General features: G+C 35.3%; 1 protein-coding gene across 10 annotated transcripts in view; it reads left to right on the top strand.

The window, feature by feature from the left end:
- CADPS2 (calcium dependent secretion activator 2) overlaps positions 1–15164 on the top strand; it is a 758482-nt gene that overhangs the window by 365307 nt on the left and 378011 nt on the right. For all 10 annotated transcript variants that reach the window (XM_056799641.1, XM_007504220.2, XM_056799643.1 and 7 more), the window contains exon 6: positions 690–811. In XM_056799641.1, the coding sequence (XP_056655619.1) occupies positions 690–811 (122 nt within the window). The remainder of the gene's footprint in view (positions 1–689; positions 812–15164) is intronic.

The raw sequence follows: 15164 nt of genomic DNA, 5'->3' as shown, positions 1-15164 counted from the left end.
GGACAATATTATTAATATCCTCCAATTACAAAAAGTAGATTGCTTTATGATAGTTGATAATTCATGCATATGCTTCTCATCACAGTTCTTGAGATTCAGTTGTGAATCATTTTGTAGATTTACATTTGTGAATTCTTGTACTAATCATTTTCACTTATAGAATCCTAAGTTTAGAGCTTTCTTAAAGAATTGCCATTAAATTTAAATACTTTAAATTATTTTCAGTTTGTAGTTGACAGAAGATTTTGAGTTGGTGCCTAAGTAAATTGGGTGGGGTTGTTTATTCTGTCTTCAATCATTAAAAGTTGAAATTGAAAAACATCAGAAAATAAAAATATTGTTTTCTTCTGTGGTAAGTGATTCATTCCAAAATTATTTATAATTGTGGATACTGTTCTATGCTATTATCATTACAAGATGCTATAAAACCAAATGAAGAAAACTTTTTCAAGCTATGATGTTTGAGCACGGTTTCATGAAGAGAGTGGCATTTGAGTTCTGCCTGAATGGAGGAAGATAATTTCAAGCTAGGGACAGGATTCTGATTGCTGCAGGATGAAAAAAATAATAGAAATGAGAAAGCACAAGATACTTTTTCAGTGATTGAATTACTTAGTGTTACCATTTCTGGGCTCCTATTTTCGTCTTAGAAGTGACACAGTATCTTTTTTTTCTTTTCTGTTATTTAGATTGTCATAATGGAAGTTCAAGGTTTAAAGTCAGTTGCTCCAAATCGAATTGTTTATTGTACGATGGAAGTGGAAGGAGGAGAAAAACTTCAGACAGATCAGGCTGAAGCCTCAAGGCCACAGTAAGCTATTAACAGTGTTTTGTTTTATTTTCTTTTAATACAAATGTGTTTTCTTTGCAGAATGATGTGTTATCTTAACATTTTGAAATTACTGTTTGGATAGCTTGTCTAAAGTGTAGAGAATCTATATTTAACTTTTTCAATGGTGGTATTCTAATTAGAAGAATAGCTTCATTCTTACCAAATACAATGAGGAAATTTGATGTGCAGGTGTTAAATTAATTATAAATGAACCAAATGTTTATAAATTATTTTAAGAAATGTTGTGTTTTATTGTAAGAAACACATGGGTGAAATTTCATTGATGAGAATGTAACAAACAACTATGTCCTAGAAATATGGAACTATGGAAGAAGAAAACCCCCTAGATTGATAGTATGGTTGGACAAAGAATGAAGAGTGGTTAATGACTTTCACGTCTTAGCTATCAAGTCCATTCCTGTTGCAGACATGTTTTTGAACAAAGGCTGGCACATGTCACCAGAATGTGGTGCTAATTTATAATGATCACACCAAAGTGGAACAAATCTCTGATAATTTATGGCTCTGGGAGTGCTAGAGCCAAGGAAACTTGTTCCGACATTAATCACTATGTATGCTACAACAAAGGGTAGACTTCTCTTACTACTTCCTCTTTAACCCACTAAACTTCCATGTTCATTGGAATGGGTATATAGTAGACCCAAAAGTTATCCAGGAATTATTTAGGATAGTAATTATAGAACTCTTCTAGTAGTGGCAAATATGAGAATGTCTTGAATGAAGAAAAGGTAATGAGAAAGGGTTTTGTTTGTTTACTTTTTAACTTTTTAGACGATCTGCTAGTAGGATTGAAATAATAATGTAAATAGACACAGGAATCAAAATATTTGAGCTGGATCCCATTTTAAAAAACAACAGGACAAGTCTCTTCATTTTAAATCAAGAAATTGAGGCATAGAGAAATTAAATAAGTTTCCCAAGTTATAGAGATTATAAGTAGGAAGGCTGTGATTGATATCCAGCTCTTTGGACTCCAAATACAGTGTTCTTATTACTGCACCATGCAATATCCTTCAGTTCAAAAGGTATTTTAAAGTGCCCTCATAGAGCTAGGAACTAAGGATGAAATGATGAAAGTGGCATACTTCCCATTCTCTCAGGACATCAGAATTTTGTAAAGGGAAAAAGCTTGTACACAAGTAAATATATGTTAAAGCTTTGGAAAGGTCATGAAGAATGATGTTTGAGACTCAAAATAAGAGAGATCAACTCCAGTCAGAAAATCAGGAAACTGAGCTAGAATATTAAAAAAATCACAGAATCTTAGAATTTGAAGGCACCTTAGAGATAATATTGTATAGACACGTCACACATGTGGTCTATGGACCCAATACAAGTGCTGCCGACACTAGATTAAAATTAATTTTAACAAAATAAAATACAAATGTAACAGGACAGAGAAAATATGGATATTCCGTTTTCTAACTCAATTTTCAGCCTGCAGGGATCTTTATGTATGGTTTGGTGTTCTAGTTTCTTTTTTAATTTGATGTATCTGATCTAGTCTCAACCCTTTACTTTACTAATAAAGACACTGAAGCTTACAAGGCTTAAGTGATTTTTCTCAAGACAATCTAATGAGTAAATGGCAGTACTAATATTCACACCTAGGTATTCTGCCTCCCACGGAGCCATTTGACCATTCAAGTAACAAGCATGGATTAGACTTCTCTTATGTACTATATATTGTTCTATGTACTATAAATATAAATGGAAAAGTAAAATAGTCTCTGCTCTCAAGGATCTCAGATTCTGCTGCTGAAGACATAAAAATATGTGGAACTTTGTAATATACACATATGTAAATATGCACATATGTGAATATATGTAGTATGTATTAAAGATATATATTTAAAGTAATATGTAAAGTATATACAAATATGCATGTATGTATGTATAATTCCCCCCAGGTGCTCACACTCCTGGGTTAATTCCTCTGTCCAATTTTATATTGGACATATATATTTATATATATACTAAACACCAGATTCAATTATCAGTTAACATTAATTAAGTTACTACTATGTGTCAGGCACTGTGCTAAATAAGTTATTCTCTGGCTCAACATTTTTAAAAATATAGCCCATGAGTGCCATCGATACATTTGTTTTTAATAGTAAGCTATTTGTATCAATGAGATCAAAGCAAAATCATTAGTTTGCTGAAAGGGCAAAAAAAAAAAGTAGCAAAAAAAATGCCTTCCCTCAACCCTTTTCCAAACCTGTAGTGAATTTTCTCCTGCAAATTCACAGTATCAATGAGGGATGCTTTGGGAAGCTATGACTGAGACAGTCTCCTGTGCTGGGAAGGAGTTAGGGCCTGAAGGCTTCTGACTCCTTAGTGTAATCCCGCTGTACCCATTGGGCAGTGTCCCTGATGGACAGTTAGTTTTCCTGAGCCCCCAGCCCTGAAGCTTCCCACAGCTTAGCTTGAACCTTCAGCTTCACTCACTGGAACTGATCTCTGCTTGGCAAAGCATCATCTGCTAGGCTAGTTTCTTCATTGCCTGACTCCACCATGGCATGGGAAAGGATGAATAAATTCCTTCTTCCCCCAATGTACCCTGTAATGGGAACAGTGGAAGAGAATAAGATCTCAGTTCTTCCTCTATAGCTAGCTCTCTTCTTTATTGTCACAGAAGACGGCCTCGACTCCCTAAAGCTTGTGTTCTTGCTTTCAAGAGTCTACCAGACTGCCCATTCATGATGTCAAATTGATTGTAGAAGAGTATCATACCTCCTAAAGAATAAAGAAATGTAAAAACGTCCTTTATCATGGACTAGAGAGTCTTAAAGTTTACTTTTTTGCTGTTTGGGAACAAATCCCTTGATCAGGACCACTGGATGTCTTCCATACTTTGAGTAAAATTGGAGTGTGTGCCCACTATAATCTCTGAATGGACCAAGTGGCTGGGGGACTCACTTCATCAAGAATACCCTGATGATATGGAAGATGATGTCAGAAAGAAATAGGAATCCAAGCAATAGAATTAAGAAGCTGGCACTTTGCTAATATGGATAACAATTCATTTAAAGGTACTTTGATAGAGACATGAAGAGAGAGAGGTTTTGCAAAATAGAGGGCACAGAATATTATTTTTAAGGAGAAGTTATAAAAGTGTTTTTGCCTACATCATGGTTTGCATTCAGAGGAATAGCATGTTATAAGACTAGAAAGGGAAGACTGAGGCCATACTGTGAAGTAACAAAAAGAGAAATATAGTCAGCAAAGCATATATAAAGCAAGGGACTGTGCTAAGTATTGAGAAAGGAAGAGAAAATGAGAAGGGAGAGAATTATATGGTTTCTGATCTCAAAGGGGCTCCTATTCTAATGAGAGAGAGAGACAATATGCAAAATGCTACATATATGTATATATTAAATAGAGTTTATTGAATAGGGAGATGGCATGGTTAGACCTGCACTTTAGGAGAACACTAACAACTAAGTAGAAGATGGATTGAAGCAGAGAGACTTGAGGAAGAATAACTGCCCAGAAGGCTGTTATAGTAGTCCAGGTAAGAGGCGATGAGAGCCTGCATCAGGATGGATAGTATCTGTGTGATTAGAGAGGAATGAGCTTTATAAGGAGTGTTGTGAAGGTAGAAAATGACAGGGCTTTGCAATGATTGCATAGGTGGAGTGATTGCAAGAGAAGGGTCAAGGATGGTACTGATGTTGCAAGCCTGGTGACTGGGAGGATAATAGTGCCAATGACAGTAAAAGGGAAGACTGGAAGATAGAAGACTGTTGAGGAAACAAATTATGTTGCATTTTGGATATGTGAAATTTGAGATGGCTATGAGGCATCAAGTTCAAGATGTGAAAAAGGCAATTTGTGATTTAAACCTGGAGTTTATTTTTTAAAAACGAACAAGGCTGAGTATATAAAGAGATATAGATAGATAGGTCTGGGAATAGCCTAAATAGAAGTGATAATTAAACACATGAAAGCTGATAAGATTTCCAAAAGAAATATAAAGAAAGAAGTGAAGAGGACCTAGTATAGATTCTTGGTGGGAGAGGATCCACAATGGTTAGTGGGCAAGATTTAGATGAAGATACAGGAAAAGATCTAATAATGAGAATTGAAAAAAAAAATGACCACTAGATTTGCTATTTAGCTTTTATTGTTTCCCACTAGAATTAAGAAGGAATGACATGATAAAGCTTAACTACAATTTAGAAATATCACTTTGCCAATGGTATGAAACATTCATTGGAAAGTAGACCCAGAGTCTTGAGACAAAGAGATCAATGTGAAAACTCTAATAATTGTCCAGGGGAGAAGTGAGAAAGACCTGTGTTCAAATGGTTTTTCACTTGAAGAAAAAATATTTTGACAGGTAGAAATACCTCTCTGGGAATCCCTGTCACCCCCTTTCCCCCATGGCCTCCCTCTGCTAGTCTCTCTACCTTTACAGGTTTATTGTCTGGATGCCTCAAATTTGGAAGCCTGACATTAATTAATGTTTATTTCTGTATTCAGCCCTGCAATCTCTGCTTAATGAAATCCTTCTCACCTTTTGAGGTCTAACTCTTGTGTCATATACTTCATTGATTCTTCTATGATCCCTACCACACATCCCATTCAAATAAGAAAGGGTTTAGCAAGGTTAAGCCTAATTCCCAGTGTGCCATGCTCAAGACTTTCCAGTGAGGAACTAAATTTCCAAAAGGACTCCAGGGCCCAATAGTTAGGTATAATGGCAGAGAATTCAAAACCAACACAGTTTTCTCAGCCCTATGGTTAGTTAATCGGAACTGAATCTTGAGTCCTTGGCCCACATAGGAAGTATATTACCCAGTAGCACTGATTAATGCAGTTTATATGGCACTGTTGGAAGGGATAGCCTTATTCTCATCTAACCTTTTTTTTTTACCATAGAACATATTCTGAACTTTGTTTTTTATAGTTGTTTGTGTTCTCTCACATATAGTCTACTATAGTCTCTCAATTTATCTTTGTAGTCTCAATTTATCTTTGTATTCTCTCTTAGCATCTAACATGGTGTCTAGAGTAGATGTTCAATAAATATTATTTTAATGGAATGAAATCATCAATTCCAGATTGAGGGAACAAATTGAAGTATTTGAAATTTGGAGTTATAATTGATTTTCATTCATGAAATCAAATCCATTAGAGGAAAGAGAAGTAGAACTGTGATTGGCTTCTCTCTTCAGTGGAGAGGGAGACACTGGCCACAGATTTTCTTCTCCCCTTCTCTTTCCCAAGTATCAATTCACCCAAGAATAGCTTATTTTGTATATAAATAATATTAATTCTATTTATTAAATGACTTACTTTTATGCCTAAGTACCTCAAAGCACTACAATAAGAATGTATAATATTAAATATGCAAGGTTCACTGCCAAAAGCATCACTTCATTTCAGCACCAGATTTTTTTTAGTTGTGTCTGTCCCTATAGGTAATTCATTTAGCATGGGCATGTCATGACAACTTTAAAACATTAGTGTTACATAATGAAGTCATTTATGGATTATACAAATTGAATTCACTGACGTTAATTAAAATGCATTAAAATTAGGGGGACATATATATATGGCTTTTAGAAATTTTCAAATAATAAGTGTTTTAACTTTTTCAAAAAGCATGTCTGTTCTCCCAACGAGCCTTGGAGTTATCTTTTGATGCCCCTTCCCTGCCAAAAAAAAAAAAAAGCTTCACTTATTCTTTGTCTACAAGTGGATTATTTAAAAAAATCACAAAATGCTTATCAACAATAGCATTTCTCAATTATGTATTTACTTTATCTTTGAACTCATCTCACTCAACAGGACGGAAATTGTATTATCTTCCATCATCACAGTGAATCATGCTTCTAACACGTTTTCTACATTTTATTGCTTCAACAATTTGAGCTTCACTGGAGATCAATTCAGTCTTCTCTAGGACTAATTAAAAAGCCTTATTTCATCCATATTTTCCAATAAATTTAATCTAGATACCTATTCATTGCACCTTTCATTCCTGTAATGCAGAGCATCTATTCTACGTTAAAATGGAGAAAACATGCCCAGTAAGTTTCCTCTTTGAGTCCAAGACCATTGCTCTAAAAAAATAAAAATCACCTTAATGACTTTTTACGTAGTACATTTTGGTGGAGGTAGGGTAATTTCTGTTTTTTTCAATTTTGTTGCTAGTGTTTGGGGAAGAAAGGATGAAGAAAGAAATATTATTTTTAGGCTATGCAAAACAATGATATAATAAATACTTGGTCACTCATCAATTGGGTAAAAGTATTGTTATGGATTATATGGGTGTGGTGAGGCAGTATACAACCCTCAGCTTCGACATCTGTTTATGGGATGATAGCCAGGTGAGAGTAGTCTGAAGTTCTTGCCAATTCAAAACAAGGTCAGTAACTACAGTGTCTGAAGAAGGGGATTGCTGAAGATAAAGAACAAACAAAACACAATTGTCAGAAAGGGTATTTGAGAAAAGTCAATTAGCCAGGAAGAAATCATAGAAAATGCTTGTTTCATCCATTGAAAATAGATTCTGTACAACCACTTTTGAAAACTATTTGGCAAAATAATAGAGTATTCATGTCAGCTAGGTCAAATGAGATATTTTGTAAAGCAATTAGCATAGTAACTGGAACATACAGATACTTAATAAGTGCATATACTCTTCAGCTTCCCTACTCACAAGATCTCTAATGGAAGCAAGGGAACTTTTGAGACTCCTAGACATAGTTTTAAAAATCAAGGCATGAAAACAAGAAAGGCTAGCCCCAAGGATTGAGCCTAATTTTTACTTTATATTTCTTTGGATATTTGGGTCTTTTAAATATTTTTTGTGCAAATGCACCAATTAAAAAAGAAAAATCTAGGATTTGTGATGTGTCACAATTGATCTTAAACATGGGATAACTGTTCCAATGCCATTTAATAGAGAAGTGACAAACTGTTCAATTGAAAGCCCCTTGAGTTCAAAACCCAGGCTAAATCATCCTCCTGACTTCCCACCAGCCTTGTAAGCTGCTGACTTCTCAAGTGTATCCAACCTTTGGGAAATGGATTCACCCAACAGCATCACTTGGTACAGAAAGCTTTATTATTTACAGATTGGCAATCTGTTATTTTGAATCTGCTTGAGTTTTATTGAAGGCATTTTAATGCAAATGAGTACCTGGCAAAAGAACTTATTTTAGGTTTGAAAAGATAAGCATGGGGGACAAGCAAGAGATTGATATTCAGTTATTGGAACCTTGCATTGAAAACAGGCTGAAGTGCTCTGTGTTTATAAGGAAGACACTTCAGTCATTAGGGCAGAACATTGAGATTCCTTTGTTGTATAACTGTGCAGGCCAAATGGAGAATGCTGCTGCTTCTTCGCTAATGGGAAATTTAAAGCCTGAAACACAACTATAACAATATGTCAAGATTCCAAAAGGTTTTGGCAGCTATAACTGAAAGCAATTCAGAATGGCAAAGCATTTGTATTCATGCTTGTGTAAATAAAGAGCCCACAGAAACTCACCTGAGCTTTTTTTGATTTGAGATATTTTGCTTTTCATTTGAATGTGTTATATTGGAATGAATTTTCAAATAATGTTTTATTTGTGAGATCTTCTTGCAGAATAGTTACAGGACACATAAGCTATTCATTTTATATGATTAAAAATGTAAGATGGTACCCACAGCTTAATCATCCAGAAACAAAAACCAACATTTATATATACAGCCATTGATCAAAAAGCATGTATAAGAGAATTTCTTTGTACTTCTGTTGTGCATGTATCTAAAAAATTTATATATTTTTAAACCAAAGTTAGAGGTGTCAGATTGAATCTTGGTCTTTTTTTTTTTAAACCTTACCATCCATCTTAAAATCAATACTGTGTATTGGTTCCAAGGCAGAAGAGTGGTAAGGGCTAGGCAATAGGGGTCAAGTGACTTGCCAAGGGTCACACAGCTAGGAAGTGTCTGAGGCCAGATTTGAACCCAGGACCTCCCATCTCTAGGCCTGACTCTCAATCCACTGTGTACCCAGCTATTCCCAATCTTGGTCTTCTTGACTTTGGCTTGAAGGGACATTCTGTCCACTACACTATGCTGTCCACATTCTAGACATTATTATTACATTCAAACCAAGATACAGTACACTGTGTCATATTTGTTTGGGTTAGTAAATTTTCCTGTACTATCAATTCCTGCTTCTGGGTAAAGGTGTGATCATTCTATCTGAGCTGTCTTATAAGCTCCTTAACAGACCACTGTCCAGCCAGTGACTCCACTAACATTCTGAAATAGACCTCATCCCTGGCAACAAGTGGAAGCTACTAAATCTTGGGTAATAAAACTTGAATCCCTAGATGACATATAAAGGATTACTGTCCTGAACTAGTGATCAAAACTCCTGGGAAATCAACGAACTTTAATTAAGCATCCCCTAGGTGCCAGGCACTGTGCGAGCTTCCAGGACTCCATGGACAGATGGGAAGAATGAAGATGTTCCTATTCTCAAGGATTTTACATTTTCTCAGAGTAGACAAAGCGCGCGCGTGTGTGTGTTTATAAGTATCTCTATATGCATGTATACATGTATAGATATACATATATGTATATAAAACAAATGCAAAGTAATTTTGGGTATTTAGGCAAGAAGGGCACTCGCAGTTGGAGGGAAACAAGAAAGGGTTTATGGAGAAGGTCATACTTGAGCTGCATCTTGTAAAAAGAAAAATCTTAACAGGTAAATAACAAGCCTGTTCCAGCCATAGATGATGGGAGAAAAGGCAGCGATTGTAGATGGATTATCACAGCTGAGGGAAGGCTCATCAGGCTGCATGGAGAGGCAGGCGGAAAGGGGGTTAAGCATCCTTTTTTTAAGTCCCACTCCTTGTAAGACACTGCGTTACACATGGAGCATTCAAAGAAAGGCCAAAGACAGTGCCCCAATGATGGTACCATTCACATCCTGCCGGCATCAGGTAGAGGAGAGAGGGCCTCACATCCACGCGGCCCCTTTCTCCGATTTACAATAACTGAAGTGTTATTGATAACAATCACAATAGTATGGTGTTCTCAATGGGGGCAATTCCTAACATTCAGAGAGATTTGGCTTTCTGCTCTTTTTTAAATATGTATGTATCTCTAACTGACCCCTGGCCTTTGAATGTTCAAAAGGGGAAAAAAATGAGGATACAGGATACATTTAACTAAAGAACTGAATAGATTGCGTATATATACACATACATGTTTATATATATAGTGTGTGTATATAACATGAACACACACACACAGAAAATAGTTTCTGATCTTATTGGACAGATATGAGGGGGAGAATTAGAGAAAGAGAGATCTCTTCTTTTTAAAACTTCCTGGAGTCCTTGAAGAAGTAGGTACATCTAATCTTGTCGTCCTTTCTTCGCTAAGATTCTTCTAGGGGCCAGATGGCTATCTCTGGTTTCTCTTTTATTGACTGCAGTTCATCTATCATTTAACTTTCTCCTTTATGCCTCTCCTTTCAGTGCTGCCTCTCTGCTGCCCTTGTTTCATTGGGGCTTTCTGTCTCATTCATTAAATCCTAGGAAGGGTGAGGTATGCAGTTTTCCCTCTGTTGGTACTGTTCCTCAGTTTTTATAGTCTCCACTCTTTCCACTGATATAGACCTCTCAGGTTGTATGTGCCCCTTTAAGAATACTAGAGCTTATGGGAAGCTAGTTATCACAGGAGGTGGAATGCTGGGCCTGGAATCAGGAAGACCTGGTTTCAAATCTGGCCTCAGACACATCTAGTGGTATGACCCTGGGCGAGTCACTTAACTTTAATGGCCTAGCCCTTGTTACTTTTTCTGTTTTAGAAATGACACTAGCACAGAAGGTATGGATAAAAAAAAAAAGACCTACCACTTGAAATATAGTTTGAAAACTTCGGATTAGAAGATAGATCAAATATCATCTCAATTAACATATTCTGAAGAAAGAACAATTGTAACCATCTTGGAATCAATACTGTGTATGAAGTTTAAGCGACTTGACCAGGGTCACACAGCTGCAAAGTGTCTGAAGCCAGCTTTGAACCTAGGACCTCCAGTGTCTAGGCCTGGCTCTCAATCCACTTACCTACCCATCTGGCCCCAGAAAGAACAATCTTAATCTGAAGAGCATTAAAAAAAGGATTCCCGGGGCATGATTCAAGTTTGCCTTCTGATCACCAATTGTATTCGTCCTATATTGAGAAGGCGGAAGAAGGTATGCTGACCTTTAGGAATCATATATTCTGGCATTCTACTTTGTTATTGAATATCTTATTACATAGGTAAAATATAGAGTGAAATGAGGCTCATATGGAATTTATCAGATGAATAATAATAACTCATATCACATAGCTGCTTAAGATTTGCTAGCATTATCCTCTGACCAAATTTTGAATGAATTCCATTTTGCAGATGAGTAAACTAAAGCTTTGAAAGGCAGTGACTTGCTCATGTTAGTCAGGAACTTGTTGGAAATGGGATTTAAATCCAGTGCCAAATTTTGTGATTTCAGGCCCAGTATATTTCCCAGTATACCTCAAAGGAATGCAAGCTCTTACTCTTACTCAAACTCTGCCTGTAATTATTCTTCTACATCTTTTAAAAACCAGTTTCAATGGATATCAAATGCATGGTTCAAATAGAAAAAAATGGAAAGAATAAAAACACCTACTTTACAAAGTTCTTATAAAATAAATACAATATAATCAAATGAGATAATATATGTAAAAGTGTTCTCTAACTATTAAAAGACTATGCAAATATTAGCTACTAATATAAATATTTTAATAGTGTTTTTATCTGTCTTGGAAGAAACACTATGGCATAATGCAAAGATCATTGGACTCAAGTCGAGAGTACTTGGATTTTAAATCCTGGTCCCATTATTTTATTATCTGTATAATTTGGGGAGAAGTCATTTATCCTGTCTTGACCTCATTTTGCTTTTATATGGGAAATTATAGGTTGAAGCAGATCTTTCTTAAGGACATCTCTCATTCTAAATTTCCTGATACACAGAATTTATTTCCTTTTCTACAGGGATTTTTTTTTGAGAGGCACATACTTTTCATACATCTAAGTCAGCATCCTTTTCCTCATTTGTCTATTTTCTTTCAGCTTTTTATCATATACCTTTGAACATCCAAAATTGTCAGGGAAGTACCTATAATTGGTGAGGACTTGCGGAATCCTAGAGAAAGACAAATAACCCAGTTTCCTGAGGCTAAAAGAGCCCTCTCCCTCCCCACCTGCTCAGGCCCTCAACTTTTGTGAATTAATGTCTATATCCTGCTAGTGATTTTGTTCCATGCTTTTGTACTGTCATCTTAGGGCTAAACTGGTAACTATTTTTGAAGCTTGAAAAGTTGATTTTCCAAAGAAAGTCACATTTTTCAGCATGAATAATGCCCAACCATCAGCTCTCAGTAAAAGCATTCTTCACTTGTCATATGTTTACTTGAAAAAAAATCAGTTTTGTTTCGCACTTCATGTCAGCAGAGATTTATATCTGTTATGGTAAAATGTAGCTGTCAAAGTATTGCGGGATTTTTGTGATGTAGCATTCTACAAATGGTGACAGTAACTCTGCAGCCTTATCTTCTATATTGGTACCGTATGCTAATACATTACGAACAGCACACTATTCTCTCATGCCCTGCTCTATGACCTGTTAAGTGGAACTTGAGCTCAAAACTCCCATGAACAATGATGTATGGATCCAAATAAGAAAAAGGGCCCAGAAATGAGCAGTATAACCATTCAGCCAAAGTATAGCCCAGATCCAGGAGTGTTCAACTAATACAAAGAAAGAAATATCTTTGGGTCCTTCTCTTGGGGACCCTCTGCAGAAAGTCAGGCCTGCCAGTTACATTATGCAAGAATTTAAACTTTAAAATGTCCTTGGGAAATCAGAGATCCAAAAAGACTAGAGTCAGTAAAATCAGCTTATGGTATGCTCCATTTTCAGAGATATACCTATGAAATCCATTGTAAAATTTGTAAATTATTTAAAATTTTATCCTAGTTAAAATCGGTTTGGAATGTTTTGCATAATTCTTATATAAGATTTTCAATGTGTAGAATGAAGAATGTCCTAATTCTTCTCCCCTGTAAACTTAAGTTAAACAAAATTCCAACCACATGATTATAGGAGGCTTTGAAATAATAACCAAGATTTTGGAACTAAAATTTGTAAGAATGGAGAATTAGTTTAAAAATGAACAAATTAGGAGATTAATTTTATTGTAGATAATTCATGCTTTTACAGGCTGTGGACTTGCATTTATTAGGTGATTACTATGTGTCAGGTACTCATCAAATATTAGATCCAAAGAAAACAGATCCTTTGTTTTCTTTTTTTTTGCATCCTGTGACATGAAAAATGTGACTGATACTAGTCTAAATAGCTCTATTTTTTTTATGTAATTTTATATTTAGTTCTATAAATTTTGGAAATATAGGTCACCAACTCTACCTTCAATGATTATACATTGTAAATTCAAGAAAGGTCTACAAATAACTATGAAATAAGAGATAAGGGCAAAGAAAAGGTTTGGCGGGGTGCTAATAGAAGTAACAGAACAGAGAAATCATTTCTGATTCAATATAGGTTAAGAGGATGGCAAGAGAGGCTCATTGAAGTGGTTTCATTTGAGTTGGACCTTGAAGTTCCTGGGTTGGGAAAGGAATAGTGTTGAACAAGGCATGTTATATAAAGAATGATAAGTGTGACGATTGTCATTTTTTCCATTATGTTTTTGAATTTGTTGAAAATAGGAAGTACTATTATATTTTTTTGTTAAAAATATTTTCTAAAAAATCCCATCCTCATTCAGCTTCACATTCATCTCATGATCCTTGTGCTGCTCCCTAAAGTCTTTTGGTTATGATGATGATGATTTTACTTTTATAAAGTAACTTGATATAAGAAATGTAATTTGAGTTATTTAGAAAATTTGCAACTTTGAAATAAACACATAATTTGACTTTCTTTGGGGATATAAATTGTCCTGAGTCTCCCTGATGGTTCCCTGCTTTATCTTCTTCATGTCATCATTTATCTTATTGACATTCAGATGATACTGTTTCTTCCTTAGTTCTTTATGTATACCCCATTGGTTAGCTAACTTAAATTTTGCTGAGTGCTTATGCAAATCAAGTGTTTTGATCACAAGGAATATGTTTTAGAAATATAATTGACTTTTATGATTAGTAATAAGGATTTTTAAATTATTATTTTTAAATTTCATACTTTATTTTTCCATTCACATTTAGTTTATTTTACCAATTAGGAAAAAGACAAAACTACTAAATAAGTCCTTCCTACAAGTTTAAATGCAGCCAACTTTTGAAAATTGAAACTCATTCTCTAATAGTTTCTCTTTACATGAGACTTTTCTGAAGGATATTTGAACATTTGATCTCAGCTTCCTCATGAGGTAGCATGAGGAGACAGATCATATTCCATTATTTTTTTTCCAAAGGAGAAAAAGATAGTGTAACAGCAGACAAAGTTTCTAACTCAGGAAGAACTGTCTCCAAGTCTTGCTTCTGATACAAATTGTATGTGTGGACACTCACTTAAACCCTCAATAACTAGACAATTATAAAACACTAAGTTGCATGCAGATCATCAGTATTGGCCAAAGGAGATCCTTAAGCCAATGAAATTTTTTAAAAGTAGGCAAATTTGTGCTTTTGGAACCTTAGCTTTTTAAAAAAAGCCAACTTAACAAGGATTATGAAGAAGAATAACATTTCTATAGTGACATGACCTATTGTAGTCTGCTCAGAGAATAATGGAGATTTTGGCAAACACTGGGGAAAGACAAACTCCCTCCTTGGTGAGAATAGACAACATCCAAAATCAGAGTCAAACAAGTATAACCCAAAAAGCCAAAAATGGGTTGGTTAAAGGGTTTCTTTGGAATTGCAAAAGCCACAAAAGGGTTATAATAAGAAGCCACTTGTAAGAGCAAAGATTTAGGTAGAGATGCAATAGTTGAGGAAGACAACAGGAGTGCCATGGGCATCGTCCATTGTATTGACTTTGCTTGTCTTCCACAAGTTATGTTCTTGGCCTAATGCTTTTGTGCCACTAAGTCACAGGTAAGGCTCACTGTGCCAACCCCTAGCAAACCACACTGGTAAGACTCTGGGGTGAAACATTGACAATAATATTTGGGCAGACTTCAGAAGTCTGTTCATTAGCTCAGAGATAAAAACTATCTATATTACTACTAATATGCATCTGATCATAATAAAAGTGAAGAATTTCAAGGGAGTTTCTGGCTCAGGTATCCT

The sequence above is a fragment of the Monodelphis domestica genome, chromosome 5 (assembly GCF_027887165.1).
Source record: "Monodelphis domestica isolate mMonDom1 chromosome 5, mMonDom1.pri, whole genome shotgun sequence".
NCBI classification, from domain to species: Eukaryota; Metazoa; Chordata; class Mammalia; order Didelphimorphia; family Didelphidae; genus Monodelphis; species Monodelphis domestica.
This window is presented reverse-complemented; position numbering and strand designations above follow the sequence as displayed.